The following is an 18,052-nucleotide window of genomic DNA, read 5'->3' on the forward strand; positions in this document are numbered from 1 at the left end:
CTCCACGAGTTGAAGGAACTAGTCAGTCCACTCATCTAGAGGCAAAACCAGGAACTACCGTGATGATCTCCGTAGGCGAACGTCTGATGATTACTGCGCTTCTTGGCAACAGGTAAGCTAAAGGTGTAGTTATATTAATATTACAGCATTTTTCAGTTTGTGTTTTTTTGTTGTTGTGTTTTTTTTATGGTTTGATAAGTACAAGAATGTTGAATAAAGTGCTTAAACTTGTGTGCTATGTGCTTGTTAATATTTACAGGGGAAAGCTTCAAGAGCCTTACCAGAGTGGGGGTGTCAAATATTTGAAAACTCGTTCTTGAAACCTACCAGGTTCTTGAAATCTACAAGGTTTTAAAAGAGAAATACATGGAGGTATGTGATTTATATCTGTTTTAGATACGTTGATGTTTATAGTGCAGTACAAGTCCATTCCTTCACAATGCAGGCTATGGTGATGGGCCCTCTCTATACTAAAATCAGATGCTGATGGGCCATCTCTACGCTAAAATTGCACTTCCTGTCATATTGTGGACGACAATGGGAGCCAATTGGGTGTATTCACGCCAGGTCGGATAGGATACATGTGAATGGAGGTGTAGCCCCCACCTGGACAATCAGTGGCCTGTACATTTCACGGGTTATACAATTCAATCATTTCACCTTGATTCAGGGTCCAAATAAATAACATGATGCAATGTATTGTCTTGTTTTCCAGTGCTCAGAAACAGTGGCAGAGTGGCAGTAAGTAGCAGATGGATTCTAGGCTCAGTGTAACTTCGCTAACTGCCTAGATGCTATGGGTGGGAAACACATCAACATCCAGTAGTTTAGAATAGTGTTCATATTTGGACAGGTGTATTCTGGGATCTGGTTTGTAGTTAATCTGCCATGTGGCCAACTCCCATTTGCATACCTCTTTCTACTTGTCAAATCATCAATTGTAACAAAATAAAAGTAACTGACTGACTTCTGTCTATCCCCTGTTAGCTTAGTTCCCTCAGTTGATAACCCATTGATTTCCCTCTGTAGCTGCTTCCAGAAACGTTTTAATACATTTAAACCTTTTGATTTTGAATCACGTCTTTGTCTTCCTTCCTTTCTTTTATTGTAACCAGGGGTGTAGTGGAGAGTAAACCCAAGTAAACTCTTTTTACCCACCTATTTAAAATGGGGTGAGAGTTTACTTAGCTATTTTCTGATCAACTGTGTTAATGCATGAGGGAAAACAAGCAGGGCAAACTGCACTCAACAGTTTAAACTCCTCTATATTTACCAGTTTTCTTCTTCTACTTCATACACGGTACATGACACGGAATCAACTATACTGTCACTCAAAAATCGTCGTTTACACAAAGTTCTAGATTACATTAGATTTAACATTGCACCGTAGCCTACATGTAGCCTACTGGGACGACGAATGCAGTAATATAGGCTGCACTGAAATACAGTTGACTTCATCAATAGCGATTTTCTAAAATGCGTGTCATAAGGATCCAATGAAACGTTCCTTTGCATCTACATTAATCTTGGTTATTCTACAGATTTTACTTGCAAAGATATTGAGCTTTTTTCCCATGGTTATTTTGTCACCATAGTGGTAGCCATTTTTAATATCACTGGCCTGAGTTTGTTTGCTTTCATCCTTCAGTAAGCCAATCAGAGTGATCTCTTTTTTTCCGACGTGTCCGCTCACTCCAACGCCAATTAGACATGCTCAAATGTCCCGACTCTACCTGAAAATTCTCTGACATAGCCACGTGCGTGACACACTGCACCAACTTGAACCACCGACACTCACGGGCGTTCACAATGGCATCGGCCCGGTGTGTCAGGGGCTTAAAACGTTTCACAGCCCAGAGCTGCTCCTGTGGGCTTGGGTGCAGCAGCTTCTAGGCGTGACATGTGTCCGTCAGTGCAAGTGTCCATTTGTAGCATGATATTTAGACCAATCAGGAGTAGCCAGTACTGTTTCACACCAGCAGAGGGCAGTAGAGATTGCTCATAAACCTTCATCGCATCACTTACTTCACCACCTGGGTGTGAATTTTTTTTTTTTAGGGCTGCCTATCCTCTCTGGCAGACTGCTGTCTGACATGAACACATAATAGGTTCTCAGAACTCTCAGAAAGGCAAATAGAAAGGCTTTCATGAATGGGGGGTAGACTCAATTGACGATAGTAGCTAAACAGACATTTATTTATATGGGAAAAAATCAAAATACCTTATCTAACCGTATCTAAAACCTTATCTAAAAGCAAAATATTTTGGGTTGCAGTTCCATAGCTTTACAAGTAGCCTAAAGTTCAACACCTCTATCCAAACTCACCTCCTCTGGCTTCAAAGTAAACGTAACCCTCCTCAAACTACCATGGCAACCATAAAACCGGAGTCGTTAAGGCATGAGAGGGGGGATATGGGCGGGGCGAGGGGGGATATGGGCGGGGCGAGGGTTCAGATCCAGGTGGTCGAACTGTGCGTAGCCTACTTCAAATAGTGCAAAACTGCCTTGGATTCGTGAGGCAAGTGCAACATTGAGTCGGCCCTCGCAGCCCCACTTAGCCTACGACAGATTAATGTTGTTTTTTATGGAAAGGCTCTCAGATTTGCTGCATTAAAACTAAACAGCTGCAGCCTGGTTGTGCTTCCTTGCGATCTCTCCAGAGAGGGGCAAAACGCACGACGCTTGAAAGGGAACTCGGCCAAGTTTTGACAGTAGCCTACGAACTGAAGTTTCTCTCAAACCACGTCGCCGCGGGTTTTGACACCTTAAATACACTTTCAAATTACAACGAAGGATTGACAGTCTCCATTGGACAAATGTTTAAGAAAAGCAAGAGTAAAGTGTTGGTGGATTACGCGTCGGAGGAGGACGAGATGTCTTGGCATCACCAGCATACTTACAAGGTAAGCGGGGAGCGGACTGGCACAAGGGAACAAAGAATTGGAAAGGGGTTGTAGCACAGATAGAGGCAGGGTGACAGCTATTTGAGTCCTCTTCATTCCCACCGAGATTTATTGATCACGATCAATAGAATGTGGCAGAATAGCCGACTTTTCTTAAATGTCATCCTCGTTTAACTGTATAGAGGTAGGCTATCTTAATTAGCCTCTATTAATCTATTCACTGTTAGTAGCATGTTATTAGTAGCCTAGTACACTGGGTGTCTCGTCAGGCACCATGTGCGTCACTGATGATGTCTTTCAGATGATTGATAGTCGCGAGGAGACACAAAAGTGTGAAAGTCGGTGGTCTTCCGGCTGTGAAGAAATTTAAGCAGGTTCTCTCACACTGAAAGAAAACACCACAGCATCTGCTCATATGCCCCTACGCGCACACACACACACACACACACACACACACACACACACATGCACACACTGTTCCTTTTTGGAATTAAAACACAAACCCTTGTACACACACACAGGCACCAATACAACAAATTCAAATACACACACTCATTTACACACACACGCACACACACACAAACACACACCTCCAACCCATTTTCCCAGGTAAGCAGCAGTGTGTGTGGGGTCTGGCCCCATATCAGCCTAGGCATCTGGGCTATGTCAGGGTGAGGATGGGGTGAGTGCCCCAGATAAGTGAAAACGGCCTCTTTCGCGTGTGCACACACACACACACACACACACACACACACACACACACACACACACACACACACACACATACACAGTGTATTTCAAGGAACATCAGTTTAGTTTAATTTGACAATGAAGAATTAGGGACATCAGATGATTAGATCACAGCCTACAGTCAAAACATTGTCAAGGCTAGCACAATAAAGTCTAGGACTTGTTTCCATTGTGGTCCGTGATTCAAGATTCAAGATTTTTTTTTATTTGTCACATGTTATGTACGTGTACAGTTACTTGTTCCAATTCACAGCTCCACAAAACATGAGATCAGTTGCCAAAGATCAACTAGTACGAGCACTTTCTACTTAGTGCCTTGAAAGTGACATCTGGTCTTTCTGCTCTAACTAATCAGCCTCAACATGATGGTACAAAGTGTTCAAGCTCTGGGGCCTCATTTATCATTGTGGATACACCCTTTTTCATTTACACCTGATTTTTCTATTTGCTTTTCTCTGCAAATAATGTGATGTATCATGCCAAAACTCAATGGGAAATATTGTGATATATATATCATATTGTGCTATATATCTAACTATAAAGGCATACATCTCTGGCTGTATGTCTGTCTGTGTCACCACTATATCAAGAACCGGGCACAACTGTATGAAGTTGACATTCACCAGACCGTATTGCTCAGGACCTAATGCAGTGTTGTGTGTCATAATATTTGCCCTGTGGCACAGTTATAAACTAACAAAATGTGAACTCTGTCTCTTATTCCATCCCACCATCTTGGATCACATCAACATCGTTAAACTAGAAATGATGCTCGGAGAGCACTGACCTTTGCCCATGAATGCATTTCGTAGCTATGTGCATGCACACATGAGTGCGAGCAGGACATTTTTTATATTGCTGCATTTGTTAGGTCGAGAGCTTTATGTCAGTCAAAACCCTGTGTCCCTGTGGCCTTCCAATGTCGAGATATGGTTGTTTCAATTCCCCCCATTAACGATGAATGGGGGGAATTTTTCACTCCTCAAAAAATGAATGGAGGTGAATGGCCGGCTGTGTTTGGGTGGCTCATGGGCCTGTCCCGTGATTTGGATCCACTCCAAAATATAATGGTTTCTAAGTTGGCCCATGCTATATCCCTCCACTTAGTTTCATGAAAATTGGTCTGGTAGTTTTTGTGTGATCCTAGTCAAAAAAATGAATTGAGGTGAGTGGTCAGCTGTGTTTGGGTAGCTCGTGGACATGCCCCATGATTCAGATCCACTCCAAAATGTTATGGGTTCTAAGTTGGCCCATGCTATACTAGGGATGCACCGATTGCAAAATTCTGGGCCGATGCCGATGTTTAAAATAACAATCCGGCCGATGCCGATGGCCGATGTTTATTTTATATTATTTTTATTCCCCCTTATTTGCCAGGGAAACAAAGAAATGATGCCTGCTTTTCAAATGGCCAGTTAGATTTGATGTGTTAAAATCCTTGGCTGTAGTACCTCCTCTTGAAATGTCACTTGAACAAGTTTTACAAGTTGCATAGCGCATAACTTTGTCTGAGATGGTGAAATATTCCCACATGGCCGACATTTTTATTTCACTTTAATTTGAAAGCAAACTACACGTGCGATTGCAGCGTTACGTCACGGATCTTCTCAGAATCTGCAGCTGGGTAGGCTACGTTTGGCAACAAAAAAAGCCATAATTGTTGCAACATAACATCGTCCACTACCATCGGTGAATGTCATTTTATTTGCCGATGGGCCGATGCCAGTCAACAAGGCCAATTAGCCGATGCCGATGTTCGGCCGATGCATCGGTGCATCCCTATGCTATACCCCTCCACTGAGTTTCAGGAAGTTCATGAAGTTCCTTGTTTTTGCATAATTCTACCAACAAATAAATAAACAACACTGAAATGGGTCTGGGCGACTAATGTTAGCTAGCGATAGAACCAATTAGCTATAGCTATATGTTACGACAGTTTCTATGGTGATCAGTACTGTGTGAGGCTGTTGACGGCAGAGACACATGATTACTCTGGAGATATTCACGTTGTGAGCGGAGTCTATTGATGTCCAATAAAGCTGAATTTATAAAGTAACTCAACCCTTGACCTTTCTACATCCTGTCACAAGTGACCTGGTGAGTCAAGAAAACCAATGGACGAAAGATAAAAGAGGATAGCCTACGCAACATTTAACCCCCCAATGAACTTTGCTTTTGATAAGCCGTCAAAATGGAAGCAACGCTTCACGCAATTCAGAATTGCCACTAAATTAGACAAAAAAGGAGGAACAGTGCAAGTGAGCTGCTTGATTTAAGCAATGGGCAGCAAGGCAGAAAGCATTTACAGGTCATTCATTGCTTCCGGAGGACGAACATTGGATGACTTTACCATCGTGGTGAGAATGTTTGCTTTTTTGTTTTGTTGTTGTTTTGTTGTTTTTTGATGATTACTCCCCCCCCCCCCGAAGAGGAATGTCACCCATGTTCACGTTCTCACCGCTCACGTTCTCACCGCTCACGTTCTCACCGCTCACGTTCTCACCGGTCACTGCTGCGGCCAGGTGAGAAAGCTGAGTGTTTCATCAGAGCTCTATATGAACTGTCCAGGCACTGTGAATTTGGTGCAAGTAGGGATGGAAAGTATCTGTGACCGCATCGCATTGTCACTTGCCTTTGTGTTTACAAAAGAAGATCCTAAATGTTTACTGAACACCCGTTTAAGTTTAAAGGGCAGGCCTAATGGAAATGAATGTAATTTTGGTGAGTGTGTTGTATATTGTAGCAGAGTGCTGTTTAAGTGCAACTTTTCTTTTACCACAGCAGCATAAAAAAGGGGGGAGATGTCAAATATATATATATATATATATACATACAGTATGGGCAGTAGTTACATGTCACATGTTGTGTTACGACAGTATGTTAAGTGTTATGACAGTTTACATGGTAATGAGTACTGCGTGAGGCTGTTGATGGCAGAGACACATGGATTGCTCTGGAGATAGTCGCGATGTGAGCGGAGGCTATTGATGTCCAATAAAGCTGAATTTATAAAGTAACTTGACACTCGACCTACAGTATCTCTACAATATATACTACTAACAGTTTTTTATACTTGCACCTCACCCCATTGCTTAGGGTTAGGTTATTAGTGAAGTAGGTTATTAGTGAAAGGCAACCTGTCCTTTGCTGGAAAACCATTAAAATAATTGTAGAAGGCATCTGGATTATTCATATTCATGTCAATTGACACCTGCCACCGCTGCCCACAAAACACATCATTGCTGTGGAGGAACACAAAAAGGTGTAAAGCGTTCCGAACAGGCATGTTTTGAACAGGCAAGTGCAGTGAACAGGCATGTTTTGAACAGGCACACGCAGTGAACAGGCATGTTTTGAACGGACACGCGCAGTGAACAGGCATGTTTTGAACAGGCACGCGCAGTGAACAGGCATGTTTTGAACGGACACGCGCAGTGAACAGGCATGTTTTGAACGGACACGCGCAGTGAACGCATGTTTTGAACGGACACGCGCAGTGAACAGGCATGTTTTGAACAGGCACGCGCAGTGAACAGGCATGTTTTGAACAGGCACGCGCAGTGAACAGGCATGTTTTGAACAGGCACGCGCAGTGAACAGGCATGTTTTGAACAGACACGCGCAGTGAACAGGCATGTTTTGAACGGACACGCGCAGTGAACAGGCATGTTTTGAACAGGCACGTGCCGTGAACAGGCATGTTTTGAACAGGCACGGACAGTGTCGTCTGTGGAGTGTGAAGTTGTTTGAATGTGCGACCGGCACGTTTTGAGGGCACGGCAGAATGGGCCCTGCACCAGTGTCCTGTAAGCTGAGACGGAGTGAAGTGTTCTTGGGACAGGGGGCACTACTGGAAGTAGGAGCAATTTCAAATGGCCTTCCACAACATTATCTGTTCCAGTCATTGGCCGCTAACTGACTTCAAGTGGTGGTCCCTTTCTCTGTCCTGGGAACGAGTGCCAGTGGATGTTACCCCTAACAACTGGCTGGCCTGTATGTTTTCATTACATTGCCAATGGTTACTCAAAGGGCTCTATTTTGGTCACGCAAAACCACTGCCGCTATCGTCAAAGGGTAATAGGCATTTTGGAAGTTCAGTGCCACCTAAAGGTGTGTTTACCAGGATCGAGCAAGGTTTGCCTCAGAGTAGGTGGAGCTGTTCATGGGAGTGTCAGGTGGCCAGGCTCATCCATTCTTGCATCACGGAGGAGGAGCAGGGAGGAGGAGCAGGGAGGAGCAGAGACAGTAAATGAATATCCTACATTAATAAAGCAAAAACAATCCTGGGGACGTTTTTACCGGGCACTGTGACAATGCACTGTTGCTATGAAAACCATCCACCTTTATCTCCTTTAACATTTCATGTAATTTTTTGGCTCAGTAATTTGCGGTCTTGTACAGTACTTAACACTCAATGATAGCCTCTCAACCTCTCCTCACGTGAAAGCCTAAATCGTTCGATTTCCGTAACTCTTATGCTAATTCGTCCATTCTCATACTTAGCCTGTTTTTTTTATACTATGGCAGGCGTGAATGGCTTGAGGAAGGCAGACGTGTGCCGCTTCATTAAATTATCCCACCCCTTCACTGGACGCACCTCCACTGACTTCATTACACTTAATACGGGCAAATTCACAATATTTGACCTGTTTCATTTGACTATTGCCAATAGCCTTTCATGATTGCCTTTGACGATTTGTGTGACCAAAACAGCCCAAAGGGTGCTGAGAACTGAGCTCAGACCAGGTTTACAATACCGAGCCTCTCCCTGGAGCCTGGGAAAGCCATCAGGAAAGTCTCCCTATGTCGTCATGACGTGCATCCCAGGGTCATAGGTCAGATCATAAAATGTGGTAAAAGGCCGTGTCAGGAGCGAAAGCGCCCTCATATCAGTGTACTATGCAGGCCAAGACAAGACAGGAGGTCTGGAGGCAGAGGCACAGTCTGAACTTGGAGTTTTCTCTCTGAAAATACGCTTTTCCGTCCCAGATCCCCGAGGCTAAACGGGCTGTTTTGGTTGAAGGCTAGGCGGCAGGTCTGCCTCACCCAGACAGAGAGAGGGAGGGAGGGAGGGAGGGAGGGAGGGAGGGAGGGAGGGAGGGAAGGAGAGGTGAGCAAGACGAGTGTATGTGCTCAGATGAAGAAGCACACCCATAGAGGAAGCGAGATGTCAAAGGGAGCAAGAGAAAGAGAGGGAGGGAGAGAAATGGGGATGGAAATAATGTGAGAGAGAGAAGAAAGGATTGGAAGTTAATATCTTTTCTTTCTCCATAGTGCTCAAGGGCTGGAAGCCCATGCCACGGCTTGTCTTCACCCCCCCCCCCCCCCCCCCCGCCTCCTCCCCTGTCTGATGTTGGTGCTGCTAGAGTGAAGTTCACCAGCGTGTGAGTCAGGGCTGTGTTTGTATTTGCATTCTGTAAGAACTGTAAGGCCACTGTTATACATCTCCTTGTGAAGCTGGATTACTAGAGTTTGAATCAAAATAAAGACTTCAGAAAATCTCACTTCTCCTCATTCAGAGATGAAAGGTGAAAGAGGAGAGCTGAGCTGAGCCCAAGCTTGAGGGGGGAGCTTAGGGGTTCTGCTACTGCAGATCAAACATTATCTTTGCCCTTTAGATCCCAATTATAGAAATTGTATAATCGCGAAAGAAGAAAAAAAAGTGACGTAAAGAAGTCTGTCTTATTAAAGGAATGTAGAAACCCAACTGTATGGTTTGGTTTCAGGCCATGTTTCATTATCATTAACCGCTGGAACTTCTGGTGTTAAAATTGGCTGGGTGTTTTTTGCTAGTGATCTGGCTTTTATCAGACAACCTTCTGCCAAATATGAAAAAACTCACACAGAGAGAGAGAGAGAGAGAGAAGCCCTGAAGGAAAGAAACGTTAATCCTGATCCCTGTTGTTGGGGCATTTGCAGAGCAATCCTTTCTCTTCTTCCCCTCCCCAATCGTATTGTCTCCCCCTCCTCTCTCGTTCCTCCTCGGCCAGTCCCCCCCTCGTTCTCTCCCTGTTGTAAACTAATGTTGTTAACAGTAACTTGGTCATTAGCTGGTGAATGCGTGTCTTTCATCTTCTCAGGTGGCTCTGTCCCAGAGGGCAAGTACAGGCATGTCCAGCTGCCCCTCTACCTCTCTCCTTCTCTCTCTCCTTCTCTCTCTCCCTCTCTCTCTCCTTCTCTCTCTCCTTCTCTCTCTCTCTCTCTCTCTCTTTCTCTCTCTCTCTCTCTCTCTCTATCTCTAGCCCAAGTCCTTTAATTACATAATAACATCACAGCTATGTTCAGTGTCATAAATCACAGCACTGAATAAGATATGGAGCCATTGTCAGGGAATCATATTCACTTCAGTTGAATCAACTCTGTCAGATAATTCACTTTTTACCAGTAGTGTTTCCTCTTATCGTTCCCTCACAATAGATTCACATTAATGTATTGTTATTAAAAAAGCAATGTAGTCACATGTCCACACAAAAATTATACAATGTTTCTATCTCACTTTTATAAGGCAATTTCTGCTCTGTGGAGGAATCCAAACAGCAGTGGCGTCTGGTGGGTCCCAGAACCGGGTAAGCCAGGACCAACGAACCGCACGATTTTTTGGGGGGTGCGCTTTCAAAGCATGCCCTGATGGAAGGTTTCACAGTACCAGAAGGGCGCTGAGCAGTGGCATTTTATATGTAAAAAAAACATACAGGAAAACTAGGCTACTGATGTTTTTTAACACGTCAACAAAGGCCAATAATTTGAGAGCGAGCGAATAAGAGGACACTATTTAGGCCAAAACAACCATGCTTTTAGGGACACACAAAATAAGCTACAGAGCCATTATATGACAACAATAGCCAAGCACCACGAAGAGGAATGACAGGACATTAAAATACACCCCCTTAGGGCACAGCACTGAATAGTCTATGCCCCTACTTCACTAATCAGTGTTTAGGCTACTACTAGGCTACTAGCCCTATTAGCCCACCGCTCCAGGAAGCAAAGTTCACACTCTCGAGTGCTGATTAAATCTAGACAAAGCAAAACGCACAGCGATAACAACTGGTAATCACAAAAAACCAACCTTATATCGTAACTCAAACTCGTTTAATCCACTTCATTTTGGAATCAACTTTCAACAACTCAAGATCTCCGTTTTCCATGTTCATTGATGCTAGCTAGATAGCTAAAGTGGGTAATGTGATTGACAGGTGACGTGAATGACGGGACAGTCATGACAAGTTTTGATGTTAAAATGTTAATTGGAATTCCAATGTAAGGACTTTGAGAACTGGCTTACCCTACGCCCACTTTTAAGCATTTTAACAAATGACAGATTAGGTTACATTTGACTGATGACGACATTTTTCGCGGTTTTGTATGTGTGGGCTAATTTGATTGGTTGATTTTTCATTCGGTCTTGATTTCCGTAAGCCAGAATCATTTTACCTGGCCTACAATGTTAAGTGAATGACGAGCTAGTAAAACAGCTGTCAACGGACCGTAACGTGGACTTGTATTTTCATGAGGACTGTAGGGGGAGACGGAGCACTACCAAAACGTTATACATGGATGAAAATGAAGCGATATGGCAGAATACAAGACGCAATTAAGTCAAAAACAGTCTGAAAGTCGATTTTCGTGCCAGGCGCAAAAAAACAAGTTTTATTTGGATTTGTATGGGTAAGCCAGGCTTACCCTGGCTTAAAGGAGCAATCGCCACTGCCAAACAGCGGGATGATGGGGATGGACTCATGTTTGGAGAGATGGAGGGATTGCGCCCATCTGTCATCTATATTCTCTCCTGTGTTTGACTTTCCTGTTGGGTGCAGTCCTCCTCCTTCTTCTCCTCCTTCCTGTCCTCCTCCCCGCCCTTCCATCCCCTCCTCTCTCCAAAGGATGTGTGTTTATGTTACTGCTCCAGAAATACTTCTCCCTTACAGGAAGGCCTGCATATGCTGGGCTAGACCAAGGTCCTGCTGTGTGTGTGTGTGTGTGTGTGTGTGTGTGTGTTTAAGTCAGAACTTACATACTTTAGGAGATCAAGTTTGTGTTTTTTTGTTTATGCGTTATGTGTTGTTCCTTGTCACCAGAAATGACTGCTTTTCAGGTGAAAGGCCTCGGAGGAGAGGAGGAGGAGGAGGAGGTGGAGGAGGCAGTGAGCCCTGTATCCAAGGTAAACACCGCCAACACACAAATATCTCAGCAAACAACACCAACTATTGGGACACAACACCCATTCCACCCATACACACACAAACCTTTACTTCTTAACCCCGACCGCGCATTATTTATTTATTCATGTATCTTTAACATTCTTCACCCGTGTTGATCCGAACTCACTTGCCCCCAATATTTGTGCTCTACGTTCCTGCCAGACACTATCTCACTCACCTCTCCATGCACACATACACACACGCGCGCACACACACACACACGCGCGCACACACACACACACTCGCACACACCCCCATGCACACACTCCAGGGCCAACGACAGACCTGCTGACTCTGCGGTGTTTATCTTTAAACAGCTCAGCTGTGTGATATCACCTTATTCCTCTTATCTAAACCCTCTGGGTGTCTCTGCTCTGTCTCTCACCCCTGACTGTCTGTTTGTTGTGACACTAGTGTGTGTGCGTGTCTGTGTGTGTTTGTGTGTGTGTGTGTGTGTGTGTGTGTCTGTGTGTGTGTCTGACCATGCGTTTTCTTGTTACCTCTTAGTTATCTCATATGAACAGGTGTGTCTGTTGTTGTATGTGGAAATAAGTAGTCGTTGTTGTTGTTGTTGTTGTTGTTGAGGGTGTGTTTTATTGTGTGTGGGTTAATTGTGCTTCTATGATTTCATTGGACATTTCCTAACCTGTTCTCACAGTACATCCCATGGAAGGGGCTCACAATCTCACTGCGTGTCTACTGGTCACGTTGGCCGTGTGTGCCGTACAGCGGCGAGGTGTGTGAGCCGGACGCTGGAGTCAGATAGATCAGCCTTTCATAACCTTTTTGTAAGTGAGGATGGGGGGGGGGGGGGGGGAGGAAACCCAACATTCTTTCGAGGAGTCGTGATCGAAAGGGGAACAATCACTGTGGAACAAAACAAGGACGAGAATAGCCGCGGCCGCCCTCAATGCACCCTGGGATTTCAGAGCAAGCGTCTGGGTCAGTTTCTGGCTTACACTTACAGAGGGCTCTAACACCTTTTAGATGTAGTGGCATATACTAAAATCAATAGAATTAGGAAGCCTCTATCACAAGAGGCAAATTAATTTGAGCTTGCTTGAGCTTATTAGTACCCCCTCTCAATTCTGGATGTAATCGGCGGAGCTTTGATATTGGAACTGCAAAGACAAACAATCCTTGTGGTGAAGAATAGCAGGCGAATTACAGTCAAGCTGGAAAGTCTGCACGCCCCTTTCACCTTCTCCATGTTTTATTACGTTACAGACATATTCTACAATACATTGAGTTCATTTTTTTCTCAAAATTCTACACAAAATAGCCCATAATGACAAAGGGAAAACTGTTTTTATATATTTGTGCAAATATATAAAAAATCGAAATATAAAATATCATATGTACACAAGTGTGCACACCCTTTGATATGACACCCAAAAGTAAGCTGAGGTGCATTTTGTTATCACCCGCCCAAACTGAGCAATCGGGGAAAACTAGCCTTGGTCAGGGAGATGAGCAGGACCCAGCATATCCTTGTGGAGAACCTTTCAGAAGATCCACCATCCAGACAGAACCTTTCAGAAGATCCACCATCCAGACAGAACCTTTCAGAAGATCCACCATCCAGACAGCACTCCACCAATCAGGCCTTTATGGTAGAGTGGCCAGACGGCCACAGCCAGAGCCCAGACCTGAATCCAATTGAACATCTGTAGAAAGAGATGAAAATGTCTGTGTACCGACACTCCCCATCCAACCGGACAGAGCTTGCAAGGATATGCCAAGAGGAATGGGCAATAATCTCCAGAGCCAGGTGTGCCAAGCTCATAGATTCTTCTATAGAATAAGTCGGCAACGTAAAAAAGACCTTCCGGCTTGACTGTATACAACATCTGCGGAATGAGCCTTTAATCTTGCATGGACGTCAGTAGTACGGAGGTACGGAAGAATTCTGTCCAATAAGAGCTCCATTGTTCTAGCTGGCACTGAGGGCAAGGCTGCCCTCTCACACAGAGCTTAGTGAGGAGGGCGGTGGGCTGGCTGGGCCGGCCAGAGGAGATTATGTACGCTGGGCTGCTCCGGTCAGGGAGGCCCAGAGGTGCAGGAGAATTCTGAGTAGCTTACTGTATAGTACTACACACACACACACACACACACACACACACACACACACACACACACACACACACACACAAACACATTCAGTACACATAAACACATTCACACACACCCACTTAGACTCATATGGACACTCAAACACACATACACACCACACATATTCTCTTTATTTCTCTTTCTCTCACACAAACACACACTCAAGGGGGAGAAATACTGCATGCAGGGTCAGGGCCAGTGAGAGAGAGAGAAGAGAGAGAGGGAGTGAGAGAGAGAGAGAGAGAGAGGGAGAGAGAGTGGAGAGAGAGAATGTGGTTAGAAGGAATGGGGAAGGAGTGAGAGAAAGAATCTAGTTAATATTTCTTTGATAGTCTAAACTCATATCTGGATGACAGCCTCCCTGATGCCCTCTTCCGTGTTGGTATGTGGGGGGTGAAAGGATGACTGGAGAGGAGGAGGACATCATCATTCCCTTCTTTATTAACCTGCCCCTACACCTCATTGGATCCCATAGAGTGTAAAGTATGTCAACGACTCATTCATCAAACCCAATGTAAATACAGCCTCATCGGGACTGTGTGTGTATTTGTGTGTGTGTGTGTGTGTATGTATGTGTGTGTGTTGGGAGTGTGTGTGTGTGTGTGTGTGTTTCGGAAGTGTGTGTGTGTGCAGATAGAAGAGGGTAGGGAAGGATAGAAATCATTTTTGAGTGCAGGAGCCTTCTGTGTGTGTGTGTGAGAGAGAGAGTTTGTGTGTGTGTGTGTGTGTGTGTGTGTGTGTGTGTGTGTGTGTGTGTGTGTGTGTGTGTGTGTGTGTGTGTGTGTGTGTGTGAGAGAGTGAGAGAGAGAGAGAGTTTGTGTGTGTGTGACTTTGCAGAGGTTGGGCCCGTCTCTACCACACTACAAAGAACGGGACAGTCTCCGAACTGAGAACATGTGAATTAAAGTGTGTGAAGTTAAACAGCGTGTGGATTTTTGATTCCCATGGTCCTTTGCGTCTCAGCCGGCTGTTGTGATTGGCTGCCTCAGACCGAGCCAGCTCTTTGTCTGTGTATGTTGTCACATCCTCTGCTTCAGAACATCAAGGACTGGATGGGGAGAGAAAGAACACTGTCACACTGTGTGTGTGTGTGTGTGTGCACGCGTGTGCATGTGTGCACATGTGTGTGTTTGTGGGGGGGGATCTAGAACTCTAGATCATTTGGGGTCAATATTCAAGAGGGTTTTCTATTTTCACATATACAGTAGCCTGCAAGTGTTAATCATTCACTCATTCATTCACTCACTCACTCACTGAAACGCAGGAAGACACATGCAGTAGGCACCACCCCCTCTTTGCACAAGTATTGACAATAATTGAGTAGATGTGCGTGGAATCTGTGGATGTACAGTACTGTATGTATGTATGTATGTATGTATGTATGTATGTATGTATGTATGTATGTATGTATGTATGTATGTACAGTATGTATGTATGTATGTACTGTATGTATGTATGTATGTATGTACAGTATGTATGTATGTATGTATGTACAGTATGTATGTATGTATGTATGTACTGTATGTATGTATGTACAGTATGTATGTATGTATGTATGTATGTATATGTACGATATGTGAATTTCTGGTGTTGTCAGGATGTATTTTGTATGAATTGATCAATAAAATAATGAGTACATCAAAGGTAAAAGTATGCAGTTATGTGAAAATGACTGAGTAGATGTTGGTAGGAGTGAAGGCTGTGACGTTGGGAACGGGTCCAGAGAACGAGGCGACGGTGAGCCAATGTTTTCTCCCCCGTCAGCCGAAGAGCTCGGTGCTGCTGAGGGCTCGGGGGGGGGGTGCTGAGGGCCGGGGGGGGTGCTGAGGGCTGGGGGGGGGGTGCTGAGGGCTGGGGGGGGGTGCTGCTTAGGGCTGGGGGGGGGGTGCTGCTTAGGGCTGGGGGGGCAGGATTCCAGCGTGACAGGAGAGTTGAGGGCAGCGGAGGGAGTGAGAGGGTATTACATCCACAGGACAGGAATGCACTGACCAGCCAAGCGAGCGCGTACCTCTGTCTCTCTTTGGCTCTCTCTCTCTCTATCCCTCCTCTCCCTCTCTCTACTATCTCTCACTGGCTCTGTCTCCCCAGTCTCTTCCTCCCTTTCTCTCTCTCCCTCCCTCTCTCCTTCTTTCTCTCCATGGTGCCAGGTCTGGTGATGGTGATGACTGTTGTTGTTGTTGTTGTTGTTGTTGTTGTGACTCACACTCACTCCATCAACTCCCATGTTACTTGTCCAGGATGGGAGCTGAAACATTTTCACCATTTAAAAATCCCCGATCCCTGTCAGACAGCAGCCTGCGGTCTTATCGGACACAGACTCGGCTAGTTTTGACCACAGAAGAAAACAGTTTCTACCTCATAGCACTTGTTTCACTAATCATTCTTTCATTCGAGATTTGAAGTGTTCTCTCGTCATTGTTTTGCGTTCGTACTTCTAGGAGGTCAAAGTGAAGAAGGCGAAGGCCAAGAAGGAGAGCAAGAAGATGCTTTCCTCCAAGGACGACGAGCACTTCCTGATAAGCGGAGTCAAGCTGGCGGACGGGAAGGGGTGAGCTGCAGTCTTATTGCATACGGCCATCATGGAACATTACATAACACAACACACTACAGGCATAGGTCAGTTCATATATGGATATCACAGCTCATGCTACCTCAGGAAACAACATTATGTAACAAAGTGGTGGCCACAGTGCTCCAATAGGGGGTTAATGCAGGGGTACACCACAGATGTATACATATATTGTATCTTGGGTTCTCAAGCATAACACATTTTGGAAATTCTTGCTGAACCACGTGAGTTCATTCACTCATCTTTGTATGTCTGTCTGTGTGTCCTTCCTTTGATCTGTCTGCCTGCCTGTCTGTCTCTCTGTCTGCCTGCCTGCCTGTCTGCCTGCCTGCCTGTCTCTCTGTCTGCCTGCCTGTCTGTCTGTCTGCCTGCCTGCCTGTCTCTCTGTCTGCCTGTCTGTCCGTCTGCCTGCCTGTCTGTCTGTCTGCCTGCTTGTCTGCCTGCCTGCTTGTCTGTCTGTCTCCTGATTAGCGCCTTCTCTCAACATCCTCCTCTCCCTTCGCAACGCCTCTCTTATATCACCTCCGGTTAAACAGGGCTGCGTTTGCCAGCTCTGCATCATGTCAAGACGATTAGGGCTGCATTCGATGAGTGTGTGTCTGTCACGATAGGATTAGACATAATAGGTAACTACTAGGCCTATTACAGTATGTGCACTGGTTCATGTCATGTTAAACGGGGCTATGTTCAGGGACTTGCATCATAGTAGGTACTAGGTAGGGCTGCGTTCCCTAACTCACGTCAACATCCTGGCCCTTCAGGGAAGTGGAACATATGTAAGACGGGGTAGAGTACACTGCCATGCAGAGACAGACATACAATACCTCTGGGGACCGCTACACAATGGCCCTCTCCATGGGGAACACACCACTCCCAAACACTCAATGTCCCTCAGACGTGCTCCACCCCCAACATCTCATACCTTAACATTCCACACTTTCTTCATGTTCTGTATGTTAAGGCCGGTCCGGTGGTCAGGGTTGGACCAGTTCCATACTTGCAGACTTGTGACGGTCTCAAAGAAACAATGGTAAAAGTTTGTTTCTAATGATCCTGTTTTTCTATACCTTCCTTCTTTGTCTACATCAAATCAAGGGCCCACAAGAAGAACAAGGAGGAGGAGAGGGAGAAGAACAAGCCAATCACAGAGAAGAGCCACTGCTTCTGGGACAGCATTACCATGACGATGAGGCAGATCACGCCCACCAAGAAGTTGGACAAGATGGAGGGCTGGGAGCCACCGCAACTCGGCGACGCGGCAGAAACGCTGACCGACGACACCGCGGAGGCCCAAGGCGGGACCGGGGACTCTCCTGTGTCCCTCCCCCTGGCCCTGGGGCTGCCCTCCTGGACGGGCCTGGGCCTGGAGGAGGACTCGTCGCGCTACGCTAACCTGTCAGACTCCAAGGATTCCACGGCCGTCAGGTGGACGGCCCGCGCCAAAGGCAAGCTGGCGGGGATCAGGAGGCGGAGCCGAGGGAGCGTGTCGGAGAGCTCGTGGGAGGGATTTAAATAA

At 45.5% G+C, this 18,052-nt stretch overlaps 1 protein-coding gene across 1 annotated transcript; it reads left to right on the plus strand.

The window, feature by feature from the left end:
- Positions 1–2,817: 2,817 nt before the first annotated feature.
- Positions 2,818–18,052, plus strand: LOC311321759 (testis development-related protein; the record flags this gene model as incomplete). The annotated part of the gene is made up of 4 exons (XM_084453767.1): positions 2,818–2,904; positions 11,750–11,815; positions 16,406–16,515; positions 17,632–18,052. The coding sequence occupies 4 exons, from the start codon at positions 2,818–2,820 to the stop codon at positions 18,050–18,052; spliced, it is 684 nt and encodes a 227-aa protein (XP_084309893.1).

Source organism: Borostomias antarcticus, assembly GCF_949987555.1.
Source record: "Borostomias antarcticus genome assembly, chromosome: 19".
Taxonomy (NCBI): Eukaryota; Metazoa; Chordata; class Actinopteri; order Stomiiformes; family Stomiidae; genus Borostomias; species Borostomias antarcticus.